We start from the raw sequence: 17,053 nt of genomic DNA, 5'->3' as shown, positions 1-17,053 counted from the left end.
TTCAGCCCTTTACTGTCAGAAGAAGTCAATCTGCAGAATCAGTTTGTCCTTAATATCCAAGACAGGTGGTATACCCCTTTTGGTTTTTACACCACTTTATTTTTCTGTCCCAGGAAACTGTGTAATGATGGACCACTCAAATGCAGCATGTGCAGACCCAAAACAATCTGCAGCTGTAACAATAAAATAGAAATTTAAAAAATAGATACTGGTGGTTCTGTTACCAGTATACTTCAACAATCACAGCACCAAGTCTGGGTGAGACCTGGCTAAAGATTTCTGGCATGCAACTATGTCAAAATTTTACTTAAACATCTATCACATCCACCAATCAAGCCAAGCACAAGGACCCGCAAATCACAATTGTAACCACTTCAATTAGAAAGTTTTTGAATGTATTGCTGTGGAAATATTGATGCCACTTCATTATTAATGCAAAATCAGAGCAAATTTATAAACAAATTCATTAACAAATGCAAATTTATTAACTGCAGTAACCTATCTTGCAATTTTAAATTTATCAACTTCCTGTTTTTCGCTTTTCTCCCTTTTTCTTTTTACTTCCTGCATTTTTTGTCTCTCCAAGTAGCACTTGGACACAGGCTATTCATTTGCTGCCTTGTGAGCCCAGAAACTGCTCCTAGTGACCCACACTAAGTTACAGGCAGTTTGTCACATTCAGTAATTTCTTTTCTGTATCCCCTACTCTCACCTCCACCTTCTCCCGAAGTTTGTCAGTTTACAACTACTGAGTAGTTAAACATAAAAATATTTGCCTAAGCTATACTCAATACACCTGAAGTTAATGAAGTAAACCCTGTCCTTTTCAGAGTTTAAGTGTGCTCAGATCTTTCTGTATACTGGAAACTTAGGAGCAGTTTCAAAAGCAACTCAAGTGTCATAAATAAGACATGACAAAAAAAAAAATCCAAAATAATGGCCTTTGAAGATGCTAACTACAGGATTTCAGTCAGATCACATTTGTTCATATGATCACACATCAAAGCATTTCATGCTGCTACGAATATGAAATGAGATGTCTTCTCACTATGGTAAGCTGGTTTTCAAGCTAACTCATAAAAAATAGTGAAAAAGCTGACCATGTCAACTTCAGTTGCTGAAAGTACATTTCACTTCAGGAAACAAAAGAATACAAGAATAAGGTGTTCAACTGGTGAAAAAAAAAAAAAAAAGTATCTTACAAAAATTTTATCTTGCTCAATTCCAGAGACCACAACTGTATTAATAAGCAGTGTAAGTACAAACAGTACATTAAATTCTCATGTGTTTATTGTTACAGTTTAAGTGCATATATTACTTCCATAATTTTGTGCCCTTCCACAGGAACAGACATAGAGCAGCTACACAATTTGTTCTTTTCAGAAAACTTTGAAATCTCTACTTTGAAATCTCATCTTTAAATCGAATAATACAGTGAAGTAGTTCCAGAGATGAATTCCAGATCTATATAGTCTAGATTTTAAAAGAGTAAACTCAGTATAGAAGGTGTTAAAAGTTTTTAATATTCCCATAAAAGGTGATAAAAAAAACCCAATTTAATTAAGATAGGCAGCATACACAAGACACTTGTAAGAAAACCCCAGATGTTCAATACAAAATATTCACCTATCTCGAACAAGAAAAGAAAAAAACTTTTCATAAGTTAAAAGTATGGGCCCACACTTCTGACTATCAGTGCTGAGAGGTTATTATGAGGGTATCTCTAAAGTTTAAATACAATCTGTACTGACGACATTATTTCCGCAACTTTTATAAATGAATGAGGGAAGACAGAATTACCTAACACGGGAACCTGAGCATCGAAAATTAAATTTCTACTTTTAAATGGTTTATGTGTGTGACTTCCCCCATTTGCTACAAGGATAACATCTGTAGCTTCTTTGGCTGAAGCTATTATCTCTAAATAGAAGCCCCAAACAAAATGGGAAAGACTTCCACTGCTGAGAGATAACCAAGGAGTATAGTTTGATTAGAATGCCAAACACTAAGGAAAAATTCTATGCTCATAGAAAAAAACATTATCTTTCTAAAGGGATGATTGTGAATCCACAACTGTCATATTTAATTTTAACGTATTTGATAAATACCACAGTATTGACAAATCTTCCTAAATATCATTAGTTTTGAAATAAAGATGTCAAAAAAGCATAGAAAAATTTATTATTCTTACTGGAACAGCTTAAAGCTTCTACTTTAAATTTAGATTTTTTCTTCAAATGTTATGTATGGATCATTTTTATCAAACCTATTCTCAGGGAAGTGGAGCTAGTACCAGGATAGAGAATAGGCAACAAGGCTGAATTCTTTCTTCCCATCCAAATACTTCCGAAAGACTTTACAAACGGTAGATAATGGGAAATACCAGAATTCACCCACATCACCCATGTTACCATTGCCTATATAAAGCTGCAGTGTTTTTTTGTCTAACTTGGATAATAGCCACAAGGCTCCATCACACTGATTGATGTGGATAAGACTTCTATTCCCAGCTTCCTGCCCTTCCAGATGCTGGAAACTGGAGAGAAGAGACATCAACACTTCAGCTCCATAAATGGAGGACAAATTAATCAAGTGCTTCACCTCACTTGGCAATGATCTACATCCACCTGAGGAGCAGCAAGAGCTTTATTGACAAAGCACCTTCCTGAGAGATGCTGATTGCCACATGAAGTTTACAGCCTTAACAAGTTGAGATGGAAAGTCCTTTGGCTCTCTGAATGTTTCAGATCCATCTCTTACAGAGAGTTCAATTGGAACTCTTTGAAGTCTCTGAGCAAGATTGAACATAAATGATTCACATGCAGAAAACCTTAAACCATTTCAACCCCTTGGCCAGAAAAACCACGCTGTGCCTGGAAGCATCAGAGCAATGATTACAGAAGAAAAAAGATTTACGGCATTGTTGTCTAATATAGGTTTTCCAGATATGTGCTTGGAGTCTTTTGTTTGGTGGTTAACAACCATGCCAATTGTCTGGTCAAAACCTGGAAAAAGATAAAAACTTCATTTTACAAAGTCAACCAAGATGAAAAGAAACTTAGTAACCTAGTATATACACCTTCCTAAATTTATTTTGCTATAACAGTGTTAAATCTCTGTAAGAAGACATCATCAGACTAATCTAAATTACAGTCAGTTTAATTTGGTATTTTCAAAAAATGGAGTATAAATGTAATATTTTACATTAGATGTTACTTCTTTTGCGAAGTCATACTTCTGTCAAATCTCTCTTTATGTAGTTTCATTGCAAAGAAAGGAATGAAACAAGCTAAATCAGAAGAGGAAGAAGCTGTTTGAAAATTCATTCTAAAGCAAAGGATGCCGTTTTAAACAGAAAGAACTTATTAACAGCATGTTTAAGAAGATGTATTTGTTTTAAAAGGAAAATTGTGGAAACATTATTACTTAATCTGACAGAAAACAAGCTCTTTACAAAGGCTGAATTTATAAATTCTCTTTACACAGCAATTTTATACCATCAGCAGCAGAAGTTTTTTCTGTAGTACTTAGGTAATTTCTTGCTCTGGCTCTGTATTATCAACACTTTAATATTGTCCTTCATTAGCTATTACTGTACAGACACCATTATCTTATGTTTTGTCCAGCTGCACCATTCCTGATAAAAGCACACCAATCTAGAATGCTTGATCTTAACTTGCACTGTAGTGAAGTGTAACTGGTTATGTGCACATGCACTCATTTAAGGTTGCAACATTCCAAATGCAATCAGTATATTTTATATTAATTTTTTTTCTAAATATATGCCTCAATTGTACATAAAGTGTATATTCCAAGCATGAACAAGTAGGCAAAGTAACAGTCCTTCCATTAGCTTTGTTATTTACAGACTAGGTATAAACTGATAACATGGGCAAATCTGAATCTTATTCTGCACAGCTATTCAAACTTTTAATTAATAACTTTGCAGGCAGGGGTGGATTTTCTTTCAGAAACAGTGGGTATCACAGGCTATTAGATACACCACATAAAGGAATATCATCAAAAGGAAACACATTGACAGAAAGGATTAGCAGCATACTGTTTTAAAAAAACGAGACAATTCTTTATGCCCCCTGCCATATTTATTATTTTTCAAGATGCTGCAGAAACTAGAGTATTCCTTCTGAGTCTACACTGAAAAGGGAAAAAAAAAGTATGCTGAAGGAGAGACACAAATGAGCAGCAGAGTTTTGCCTGTATCACATCACACATATACCACAGTACATACGTGTACAACATAATATACATACTCCAGCAATGCTTTTGAATTTGTAAAAGAAACTGTGGAATTTGCATACTGTTCCTGCTGCAGCTAAAAAGGTAAGTTGCTGAGCATGGAAAAAATATATGAAATAAAAAATAAATAGATGCTGATAAATGCAGGCACGCATTAGCTAGGTTTACTCCATTCTCTTAATGCATCTGCCTCATTAGAAGCTTGAAACGTTTTCCGAGTGCTTAAGTGTTTCTTGCTCAGGACAGAAATATCTAAAAATTAATCAAATAGTTAAACACTCCTTTGTATTTTGATCTTCAATGGAATTACAAAGAATAGAGCATAAAAAATACTGTATAGCCGAATCCAGAGCATCACCAACAGTTTGTGGATCTCATTGTAATAGAGACACAAGTCCTTTTGGTCTGCCAAGGCAGTTCATCAGCACATTTACACCTTGACTTCCAGTTAATAAGTATACCAACAATGAAACATGGAAACTTAAGTTCTCTCTGTAAGCAAGCTGGTAAACACAACAGTGTCAGATATGGTTTCTCAACAATTTTGAAACATAGGATAAGTTTACAGCTTAACCTAAAGGTTGTCTGTAGTTTTGTCCATAGACAATGATCCTTCAGGGCAATGAGTAAACACTGAAATAATTTAAAACCAGCCAGTCAACAATTTTATAAAAAAATGCATATTGTCTTTGTATTTGAAATCACAGCTAATTTGTGATAAGCTTAACTTATAGGAACAGTGCTCTGTATTATAGAGCTTCCACAGGGAGCAGTGAAAAAACCTGTATTGTTCACTTTTTCTTACTTAATTCTTACTTTTGAGCCTATTGCTAAGACTTCAAAGTTAGGAATGGAGCTTCTGCAGTGACAACTTAATCCAAATAAATGGATAAAATTAAACTGACATTTTTTCCTATAAAATGTTACTATAATTAGAAATATAGAAATGGAGAGAGCAGCAATTGCTTCTTCCACGGTAACTTGGTGGGTGTCTCTGTCTCTTTCAGTCATCAACAAGACAATAAGCTACAATAAACAAATCAAAGTGGAAAAGGGCCAACCGCCCTTGCTCCTTTTCATTACTATGTCCATTACTTTTGCTCCCTTTGTCCTTGATGCTGCTATTTCTGTAATCTTTCCATTTAAAAATCATATCCTCAGCCTTTCTTCAAGTTCAAGTCAAATTTTAGGTTACATTGGGAGAAAGGGAAAAAAAAAAGAAAAAAAGAAGACTCTTACCACTGTATTGCATCGTAGCTCCCAAGTATGAGTCAACAATTGATCCCAGTAGGCCAGCTGCTGCACCAAACACTATAATGGGCCATTGTGGAGCAGATATTTCCAGATCAGTCACAAAAATGAGTTGTGTTATAAAGTAGGCTATACCTACTGTCATGCCTCCAAGCAAACTTGAGATCAGGCCCACTAAAGTAACTGCTCCATTAGTACCTAAACCAAATAAAATGTAGCTGATTTACCAACTGGTTTTAAAAGACTTGTATTAATTAAAATGTTTTACATGAAATCCAAACTGTCCATAGTCATCTTCTCCTCTTACATCTACAGCAGCTTTTTACAATTCCCATTATGCTGTTGAGCAGCTTCACCTGTACTATTACTGCTTGTTACTACTCCATTCCTGTCTCTAGGGCTAGTTCTCTAGAAATACTCACCAGCATTAAATTAAATAAAACTAGACAGCACACACTTCTCAATATCACCTGGTATTTGTCTGCTCTTGGTGGTGGTGGGGTAATAAAAGAAGAGATTTACTCAAGAAAAACAGACTTTGAGATGTGCACATTAAAGCAATGCCCTCTTTCAGAAGTAGTATACTAAGACATGTTTCACCAACACATTTAAAAATAAAATTACCAAATCCATAGACAGAGATGATAGCTCATTGAATACAAATCTGAATATGCATATAAAGAAAAGAATAATTCCCATGCATTTAACTCCTATCCAACAAGATCTATACCTCTGATCAATTTTCCAGCAAGACTCAGAAAAGGCATATTGCTTTAAAGCAGCAATGACATCCACCACAGAGACAATGTTTGACAGACAGGAAGTTCACTTAATTCCACCTTGGTAGGATATTAAAGAAAATGAGTGATTTGGTTATGAAGTAAATTTTCTGTACTGTCTCTCTTGAATATATATGTATTCTACTGATTAAAACAATGCCTGAAAAATACCAGTTGATAACTTGTACTCTTCATATTAGCAGTATAAACTCTCTGACTCTTGTCAGAGATTAGAAGTGACAGCATTCAGAATTATTTTAGCTCTGTGGTTGCTATGCTCGTGCATCTCATCAACAAGATGCAGAAGAAACACATTTCAGAGAATGCATTCCTGGAAACCTTTTCTAATCCCAGATTTCTGATATTTGTTTTTCTATGTCTTTCTTGGAACTTTTCAAGTTGGATGCATAATTCAAAACAGATTAACAAAATATTAAGAACATGTAGAAGAGGTAACACCTTACCTACTGGAACCTGTTCCCAGGTTGTTATCAATCTTGGTTTGCTTTTACTTATAACACTACCAATCTCTGAAGCCCATGTATCACCAGCAGAGCATGCCAAAGCTCCCAAAAGGGATAAGCACATCCATGATGCTGTGTATTCCTTTGAAAAGTCAATAGGAATTTCACCTGGTCCATTTTCTATCATATATAAGAGAGCCAGCTCAGTAGGAACACCACCATTACAGAATACCTGAACCCAATTCCTCTGGCCACCTGAAGTATAGAAACTGAATTTTAGTAATTTCAGCCAACAGCATGAGGCAAAAGCAAAATAACACATATATAAAGTTAAATTTAAAAAGACACACATTCAAAACAGAAACTTTATGGCAATTTGTTTAACAAAACAGAAGCAAAAGCAAAGTGGCTTGCTAATATTCACAGGGATAGAGTCGAGGGGAGTCTCAATAGTGTTCCCTATTCTAGATATTGTATTTCATCTGACCCTTTGAAGGGAAAAAGAAATATGCAGTATTTATTCTCTACAAGGGATCTAAAAGAATTAAAGTATTCTGGCTTACCTTCTTTGTATTCTGAATCTATTTTCTTCTTTATATCTTTTTTCCACTTAGTAAGTTTTGAAGAAGTAACAAAAAATACAAACAAAGAAGAGAAGAAACTATAATTTGCGACTGTAAGGATAAATCCAACCACCAGTCCTATAAAGAAAAAATACATATATATAGTTCCTTCATGTAACAATGTTTTGTAAAGCAATTAAGTATTTCAAATTTTCTGAATATGAAAAGTATCTTCCTGATATACCTAACACAATAATGCAGTAAGAGATTCTATTGACAATTGCTAATTTTATTATAACTGCTGAAGCATGTGATTTTTAAGACCTTTTGCCATAAATCAGTTACACTGTGCAAAAATAGAAGAGAAGCAATAAAACCCCCAGAATCCAAAGAATATAAAAGTGAAATTCAAGTACTCTGCCTGAAGAATATTATTTTTATAAGGACTAGATATATACCTGTGGCTGTGCCTCTATCAGCAAGTTTATCATCAGTTAAGCTATCAAATCCCACATCCAAGGTCTCCAAGATAACCTCTAAAACCCTCCTCCATATCTTAGCAGATGCTACTTCTCTATTCTTTTCTTTTTTAGTTTATGATTTTTATTACACCCCTTTATTTCTGTAATTTTTTAAAGTGTTTTATCTTCTTCATGCAATTCATTTTTATGTCCCCTTTCAGGGGAGGCCTAATATCACCGCTCACGAGATTACAATTCTAAAGGACTGAAAGAAAAATGGTTGCATTTAAGAGCAAATGCCAGTATAAACTGGCTAGCAGAGCTGTTAAGAGGTTGGAACATAAAAGCCAAAAATATTTTTGTCAGTGTAGAAAATGCTTCCCTTAACTCTCACAGACAGAAGATTTCCAAAATGGGTGACATGGGAAGGAAGGATTTGAGGCCCTGTTTTACTTCACTGAACATCAATTCAGACAATATCACAAGACAAGGGTGAATCACCTCACCAAGAAACATTGCATCAGATTTCAATAAACACTATTATACACTATGCTGGGCTTTTTATCATGTGGTCTAGAAAAACTTTTCAGAAACAATCATTTGTTCTTAGTGAAGTACAGATCTAATTTTCTTATTTTTGCCAGGCCAAAAAAATGCCTAGAACTACTTCTATTACAGAAAGGGGAACCATACAGAAAGGAGAACTGATTTCCCACCAAGCAGGAAGGCTGCTGACATGATCAGTTTAAGGCCCTTACCACCACCTCTGGCATTTCTTTTCTCTGTGGATCTTTCTATATGATAAACCAAACCATGTGATTTAACTGCATACTGTACTGAAGTATGAAGAATCTTCCAGGTTTACATAACTATAATAGTATTAATAAAATCAATTACGAACAGTAGCACAGGGTTAACTTGACTGTTTAAATAAGCATGAGAAAAAAAAAAACCCAGTATGAATCTGGGGTATATATGCTTACATTTATACTTTATTATAACAGAACTAGGTAAAGCCTTAAACAGCAGTTTACTAAACATTTAGCTTAAGTCTCAGAAAAAACATACCTCCTAATGCACCACTGTGATCAAGACTCTTCTTCTTAAAACCCTGTGTAGTAATAATTAGTGGAACCAAGACTGAAAAAAGCCAGCGCCATGGAGAAATAGGTCGCAAAGTACCTGATAAATCAAATAACAGGTTACAGATGATCCTCATAAAGCCTTTATATCTTCATGTGTGAAAAGTCATTATTTCCTGATATATACTTAAATTTTGATCTTTAATAGAGATTAAAACTTTTCATCCTTCACAAGAAAGATAATCATATGGACAGAAGGACAATATATCTGCAATGATCTACTCAATTTTTCTATTCAGCTGTCAAAAAAAAAAATGTATTTCATGAACTGAAATTAATTACCAAAAAATAGCAAAATGTGACAATAAAAAATATGGTGATATTTTCCATTCTAAAAGGGATTTATGAATTTCAAAAACTAACATCTGAATTTACTGTTGACAAAATTCCACTACCAAAATAAGCCAAGCAAGACAGTCTGCTAGGTGAAGTAGTGTGACCACTTTATGAAACATCAGCCCTTTCAGTTCTTCTGACCTTGATGTAAGGCTCTTTAAAATATACTTTAAGCTGATGAGTATCTCGGCAATATTTGCAGTGACAGTTTTAGTTTGAAAAACCCACATACTTCTAAAAGCTAAAGCCAATAGTTAATCTAGGTTTTGAAATTAAAAAAAAAATTAAAATCTTGAGAAATTATTTATTACATCTGCTATACAAATACATCACAAATCTTGCATTAAAGTAAGTCTTGATCTTATAAAAAAAGATTTTACAGAGACACATAGGCTTGTCCTGCTGGAAAGATAAACATGATGGCTTTCAACAAGAACTTTTGTGCCATCAGTATCCCAACCTCTGCAGAAACACTGACTCCCTGGTGCAAAGCAGGGCACAATGAAACACTTACTGCAATGTAATGATTCACAAGAAAAAATTCTCTTCTGTGTACTGAAAAGCCCCAAAGCCATAGTAGGTGAGCAAGGGGGGTCTTGCAGCCCACGGCTGAGTCAGAAATTCAAAAGACAAGCACCAGCTGCGTATGAAGAGCCCTCCAGTGCTGTAGCCTGGTATTGCTTATCACAAACCAAGGCAGCTCTTGGTGCAAACTTGAGTGTAAGCAGTACTGGAACACAAAGGGGTTCCTTTTGTTTGGCTAACAAACAGAATTTTCATCTCTTCAAGGTAATTCTTAAACTAAACTTTTTGGATTTTCTTGTAGGAGAGAAAAGGATTTGTATTAACTTACTACTAAGTAAGACCAAGATAAGATCTATAATAAAACAATGAATGCATTCTTCAACATTCTGGCTTCACTAACATCTGGCCCACTGTTTGGTGCTTAAGAATTATTATAAACTGTAAATTAATAAAGGTTTGTTTGTAGTATTTTTATATTTATATTACAGACTGTGAATTTCACCACTTTTATGGGCTGAACCATTTTAAGCCCATTAACTCCTGTATGTTTCATTCACCTCCTTGAAAAGCCAAGGTCTTTCACAGTCTCAGGCAAATGAACAACAGAAGTTTTATGTCCTTCTTCTTCCATAACCATTCCCTACAAAAAGAAGGATTTGTCTGCAGTCTTCTTTCTATCAGGCCCTATCCTGATTTAGCTGGTACCAGATCTCTCCACGCTATACTGTAAATTCCCACTCACATAAGAGAACAGGGACTAGAATATCCTAATTGTCAGAAAAGCTATACCTTTAGAGAGCAGACACACATAAATGAAGTTGCATGTTTAAATCCCACTTGGGTAACTACAGATAAAAGCTGGTTGTGAAGCCTGCTTCTGCATACCTTCTACACATCTGGCATCTCAACTACAACCTAAAGCAGAAGTATGCAGACAACACAGATTTAATGCTGTACCAGAACTAACCCATCCTAAATCACTGAAAAACACTAAGCAGAGACATGCAACTGCCTCTACAAAAGTCAGCTTATACTGGTGAGTATTTATTATAGCTTCTTCTGGATGCAGGGCATTAATACACAGTTGAAGGTGTTCAATTGCAATACTGCAATGACACTGGAGCTCTTCCAGCATCAAACTGGCGGGGGTCTGAATGATAAGTCTTCACCTGTCTTGGAAAAGCAGCTAAATGCTTATAGGCATAAACTGATACTGCAGGCAGTATTAGCTGCTTTTGCACATTGCTGTAAGAATGGTCCTAGAGACAAAAAAGAGAGACTACAGAGAGGACTTGTGCCCCTGCAACTGCACACAATTAAGTCACAGCCAGCCTGAGCTGCCCGAGCAGAACACTGAGCTGACAGTACACACTTCAGCCAGCCACTCCATGCATACATCTCCATCTTCTTATACTATTTTCCATTTCTCTGCTCCTCAACTAAGTAAGTCCTCCTGCATGACCTGTTCTGCACCTTGCAGATGTTGCTGATTCCTAAAAGTTTTGAAAGCTGGTGCATTCCTCCCATGCTGTCATGTACTTCCCCTAATATAGAAAGACCTCTGTCAACTCAGTCTTTCTATTCACTTCTTAATTTTTATTTTTTTTCTTTCAGAGAAAGAAATCATAAAGGACACCAACATTTTAAATTGTACATGATTCCTGGGCAGAGCTGCAAGTAAGTGGCTGTCAGCATCTTCTAAACCACTATCGCCTACTGGAAGAGGTGGGGTTATCACCTAAACCACTGTCGCCTACTGGAAGATGTGGGGTTATCAGCTCTACTGACTAAGGAAGGGGCTGTGCACACCCCTGTTCCCATTTTTGTCTCCTGCCTAGAGGGGCCGGAGGGGAGGATTCGCCCAAGTCCGTGCCATGCCACCCTCTCCCCGGCCTTTGGACTCACCGTAGTACGTACTTGCAGTCATGGACACGATCCAGAACGCCAGCGAAATACAGATGAGCAAGTTCAGGATGACCATATTCGCCATCATTTTGAGGTATTCTCTGAAGAAATCCTCCTGGTTATAGGACATGGGAAGCAAGAAGGACAACACCTGATGGGAAAACACAAGGCGCAGGGCGTCAGCGACACTGCCACCACCTCCTTCTCCTCCTCTTTCTCCTCCCGCCCGGCCGGAGCCGCGGCCGGGCCCGGCCCGCACCGCCCCCGGGGCACTGCCGAGAGGCACCGAGGCGCTCATGGAGAGGCTGCAGCGGCCGGCCCGGCCGGCACACGCCGGGCTGCGCTGCGCGGCGCCGGGCGGCCGGAGGCGCTCGCACCGCCCGGGCCCGGCACCGACCTGCTCCCCGGGGCCGCGGGCGCCGCCACCATCCCGCCCCGCGGCCTCCCCGCGCATGCTCCGCCCGAGCCGCGCCGGCCCGCCCGCGCCTGCGCTGCAGCGAGGGGGCGCTGCGGCTGCGGGCGGGCCCGCGCCTTGCGGAGCTCTCGCTGCCCTGCGGCGGGCGTGGGGTCGCGCCCCTCCGACAGACGCCGCGAGTGGAGGTGCAGTTTGCGAAATAAAACCAGGAACGACACGCCTGTGAAAGGCATGAAGTCTGTGGAATAATTAGTGAGACCAGTGAGTACCTGGATGAGGGTTGAAACTTGTTGGAGCACTTCGAAGTTCATTAACAGCAGAAGAAAGAGACTTGAAACGTTTCCTAAAGTTGACTTGGGATGAAAACATGCCAAACTTGCCTGGTGGCTTTTCCTGGGGCACGTCAGAATGACTCCCAAAACACTCGAGTTGTGAATAAGCTGACATTACCTTATATACCTGTGTATACCTGAACGGGATACACAGCTCCCAGTTCCACACATCAGAGGCTTTGTCAACAAAGCGCAGTACGAAGTGAAACTTCACAACTTCTCAAAAACCCATCGTTTCGAGGCAGCAGCCTCAAAATAAACGTGAAATAAATGAAATAAATAAGATTTCAGGCATCCCAGGAGACAATGCTGAAGAAGCATTTAAGTATTCAGCACTTGTTCAGTGGAACCTAGACCAAAACCTTCCAAGTGGTACCTCATGAACATTAGGTGCTTTTTTTCTTATGGACTTGTAGCAGCAGCAGCAGAACAGAATATTTATTTAGGTATTCAGCAAGAGGCAGGGTAATACAAAAAAGGACAGTAAAAGATCTTTGATACAGAGCAGAAGTAGTTTTAAAGCTAGAAAATTCAAGTAGGTGTTCTTAATTTAAGATATTATAATTTCCTTACTGAATTTGGGAATAATGCTGGCTTGTGGCACCCATTTATTTTAAGACATGTTCTCTTATTTTTCATGCAGCATCTGGAGTAGGTTTCTATCAAGTTGTGAACACAGTCCATGTGTTATTTTTATCTCAGAAAAAAGAAAATTATTATTTTCTCTCATAAACTTGGATATATTTCCATGTTGTTGTGAAAGAAATAGTTATGACTCAAAGCTGCTTCTTCAGATGTTGTCTAAGCTAAGAACCTTACTCCTTAAAGATTTACAGATATACCTGGTTTTAGCTGAAGAAAGTAGGCTTATTCCAGGGGGCTAAAGTTAATACTTGGGTGTTTACAATGTATTTTCTCCAGGCACTTGGAGACAAAACTTGGATCAGGTGCCTTTGACAAGGATTTATATTATTTTCTGCTATATTTATTTGTAACAAATACTGGTAACACCCAAAATTTATCTCAAGTAGAAATACAAAAACATTAATACTAATGTAGGAGTACTGATTTTGGTACATCTAGTCTTCCTTCTTACTGCCCAAATTTTCATTAAACATCCACCTGAGGTCTGAATTTGAGATCTAAGAATCAGGGACTCAGTAGCTGGGCTGCTTTGTAAGAACGGGACGCCTTTCAAGAATAGCGTTGACATGACATTGCTTAGGTTCTTCTGCAAAAATCTAACTAGTTGAGATTTTCAACCAGGACAAGATCAACTCTACTTAAACTCATGGCTAAACAAGCAGCTGCTTGTTCTGGTACAACCAATTCCCATAAATTTATTCATTCAAATACATCCTTAACTGTAATAAATTGTTTTATTTAATTTATTGCTTACTTTTTGTTTTCTAAACTGTAACAGACTGAGATTGGAATATATAGTGGAGAAACAAAAGCTCCTGCAGGAATCCTAGAGCCCTGGCTGTTATCTGTGGTTCTTTAAAACAGTGGGACTGTGATTAATGGCAACACACAAGCTGGTGTGAAGAGGGGGCAGGTTTGTGGAGCTCTAATGGACTCTTCAGCTTTCTTCATAGATCACATACCCAATGTGAAGTAGCACTTGGCATTGATTTAGGGACATACTAGACTATGGCACTGGTTTATCTACAGAACTTGTATCCTGGCTTAAAGCCAAAGGTGCTGCTGCTACTGCTGGAGTTTACCTGAGCAAGAACAGCAAAAGGGACCACAGCTCTCCACTCCTGATGTGAGAAAGGTGGTTCTGGTCAGGAAATGTCTAACAACCAGTGCATGAATAATGTTGGCTTTGACTCCTTTTTTAGCTTAGAGTCTTTTGTTAAATGTGGCTTCATACATCCCTCTTCCAGTGTTTCTGATTGCGAACAAATTTTCCTGCAGTAGCTTGGTACACATTAAATGTTGCAAGTAGATTAGAAAACAAGGAAGAAAGGCATGCAAAATTAGACTTCATTTTGCATTTGGAAGCTGAAAGAAGTAGCTACAGTTTTGAAAGTAATGTCTACAACAGCTCTGTAATTGCCCCATATATTGTGTTTACATTACTCTTTTCTAGATGTTGCCCTTTTTTTCCACTAGGTCCTGTAATAATGATAACAACAACAACAACAACAACAACAACAACAACACTTTTAATTAGAAAAAGCTGGGTTTTCAAAAAAATTAAATTGCCATCTAGATGCTTACAATATTGTGAATACATAACAAATGTATTTTAAAAGCCATCCTAAACCAGTCAGAAAAGCATTATGTATATTTAATACATAATACAGGCAATACATTAATTTCATAATCAGTTTTTACTCATAACCCTCCCCCCATTCCTTATTCACACGTAATAGTAATAATAAGCTTGAGAATTAAAAAAAGCAGCAAGAAACAGTTGCTTATGACAAATAGACCTGAAAACTTTTCCTCACACTTTCCCATCCAAATTCACACACGGAATAAGAAAAACATGAGAAGTTTAAATTGAAAAAAAAATTGGAATTAAAAGCTACCCAATATTTAGAAAAAGAGATTCTTCTTACCTTTTACCTAAATGTATAGGATACAAAGCACTGCCAGTGCAGTCTCTGGGAGGAGAAAAAAAAAGTATGATTTAATAAGAGGCAACAATGTGAGATGATTAAAAGCAGAGCAACAGAAAGAAGATAATAATATGTTACTGTACACAGCATGCTAATAACTCTTTTACAATCATTCTTTTCATAGGAGTTTAGTAGATTTGCCATAATATAGCATAACATTTCTAAACTTTTATGACAATTTTAGAAGATTTTTCTGACTTATTTGTTTGTATCTCTGAGACACAACTTTCCATTTGTCTTCACTGCTTAAAACATTATTCATATTTATGCTTGATAGAATGCATTATGAATAATATAGCTTGAAAGTTAAATACTAATTTAAATATCTTTTATTCTCCTTTGTTAATCTTGTTTTCTCAATACCAAAAACTGATTGAAGACAAAATACTGTTCAATACATGAAATTAAAAATCTGTAAAAATTGTTGACATTGTATTAAGTACAGCTGTTCACAAGGGCCTTGAGTAATATTCACACTCTTAGAAAATACAATCTGGTAAGACTGTAATATTTTATGCTGATAATGTATTTAGATAGCTACAGAAAACAGAAGCGGAAAAGTTATTCTGCAGGAAGGGAAAAGCAATACTGCAGATAAATATTCATCTTAAGTAGAGCATTCATAATTAGTAGTCACCTGTAAAAATACTGACCAAATTGCAAACCGTAATTTTCATGCCAAAGGAGTTGCTATACAGATGAATTCCTAATATTTTTGAGGCAGTTAAAAATGTCAGTGCTTAACACTATAGCAAAACTATTCATACCAGGATTTGGATTGTGGACTATAAATCAGCAAATGAATAAATATCCAAATCACTTACCAAAAAAAACCTCCAGAACCTAGAAAGAAGATTTAAGTATTAAATTTATTAAATATGTGTGGGTAGGCTTTTGCTTTGTGTTAAATTAATTTATCCAAGGACAATGACACCAATTAAATTTATTCAGAGTAGCCTAATTGTCCTTTTTCTGGTCATTTACTACAAATGACCCAGCTTTTTACTATGTATTTATGCTGTGTTTTTCTACTTTATCAAGTAATTCAGTAAAGAACCAACATACTGAAAGTAGCATTTGTTCAAGATTGTGATATCTCTAGTATATTTGCATTTTACAGAGGAGGAAGTTAAAGAATTAAACCATAGTGCAAAAATATATTAATAAAAAAAAAAAAAAAAAGAGTTCAGCAGTGGGTAATTCAGTAATGGGGAAGAGTAACAGTACACAAGGCAGATAAAGATCTAAAAGGACTATGCATAAGGAATAACCATCTTCAGTCATAGACTTGCCAAGATGGTAAAGAGGCTTTAAACTAAAGTGGCCAGGGGAGGAGAAGCTCCTTTCATCCCACTCCCACTGGTTTGATGCCAGTGCCCCCATAAGAGATGCCCAGAACCTGGAGGAGGGTCATAGTGATGCCTAAAGATTTTTAGCTTCTTTATATATTTGTAGCTTTGTAGATTTTAATATAGAATATTAATATCATTAATATTTATTTATATTATTATTAATAAATATTAATAAAATTATAGCTGTATAGTTTCTAGCACTTTCTTACACTTTAGGACAGCAACCCTTTCTCACACATTATGTCACCTTCTTGAAATGCTGTTTGGTCTTATTTTCAAGGAAAAGGATTTCCAACAAGGACAGCTTGTTTTGCACCAGCACCTGGGAGGTATAACAATATACAGAGCTAAGAACCCCTTGGAGGGACTCCAGGGGGCAGGTCTAAGGGTGGGTTACCAGGACAACTAGTCTCCCATTGGATATACTAGCTAGATATACTAATTAGTTAAACTTATAAAAATTGTGAACATTTAATGCTGCATATGCACATAGGGATAAGCTTTCATTAAAAGACTGCTTTTTATGCTATCCATTCTAATATTGTTTGGAAAGTTTTTCTCCTGATTTTAGGCAGCAATAAGTTAGCAGGACAGCACCTGAAGAGCAGCACAAAGGAATTCCAGCCACTCCAGCCAGT

General features: G+C 36.8%; 1 protein-coding gene across 3 annotated transcripts; it reads right to left on the bottom strand.

Annotated features, from left to right (window-relative positions):
* Positions 1 to 1,268: 1,268 nt before the first annotated feature.
* On the bottom strand, positions 1,269 to 12,210 carry TMEM19 (transmembrane protein 19). Of its 3 annotated transcripts, none has more exons than XM_041712641.2 (7): positions 12,081 to 12,210; positions 11,696 to 11,834; positions 8,844 to 8,957; positions 7,315 to 7,452; positions 6,752 to 7,006; positions 5,497 to 5,706; positions 1,269 to 3,005 (listed from the first exon to the last, which is right to left on the bottom strand). In XM_041712641.2, exons 1-7 carry the CDS (start codon positions 12,135 to 12,137, stop codon positions 2,842 to 2,844), a joined length of 1,077 nt encoding a protein of 358 aa, XP_041568575.2. In that variant the 5' UTR covers positions 12,138 to 12,210; the 3' UTR covers positions 1,269 to 2,841. The 3 variants fall into 3 exon arrangements, with proteins under 3 accessions (XP_041568575.2, XP_030115693.4, XP_002192208.6); XM_030259833.4 differs by having other exon boundaries at positions 11,684 to 11,834; positions 12,081 to 12,209; XM_002192172.7 differs by lacking the exon at positions 12,081 to 12,210 and having other exon boundaries at positions 11,684 to 12,074.
* Positions 12,211 to 17,053: the final 4,843 nt, after the last annotated feature.

The sequence above is a fragment of the Taeniopygia guttata genome, chromosome 1A, assembly GCF_048771995.1.
Source record: "Taeniopygia guttata chromosome 1A, bTaeGut7.mat, whole genome shotgun sequence".
NCBI classification, from domain to species: domain Eukaryota; kingdom Metazoa; phylum Chordata; class Aves; order Passeriformes; family Estrildidae; genus Taeniopygia; species Taeniopygia guttata.
This window is presented reverse-complemented; position numbering and strand designations above follow the sequence as displayed.

Excerpts from the sequence above, each read along its gene's own strand:
- TMEM19 (XM_002192172.7), bottom strand. The coding sequence starts at position 11,981 with ATGAGCGCCTCGGTGCCTCTCGGCAGTGCCCCGGGGGCGGTGCGGGCC. Across the intron at positions 5,707-6,751 it reads CTGGGAACAGGTTCCAGTAG|GTACTAATGGAGCAGTTACT; the intron begins GTAAGGTGTTAC and ends TATTTGGTTTAG. Across the intron at positions 3,006-5,496 it reads AGCTACGATGCAATACAGTG|GTTTTGACCAGACAATTGGC; the intron begins GTAAGAGTCTTC and ends ATCTTTTTCCAG.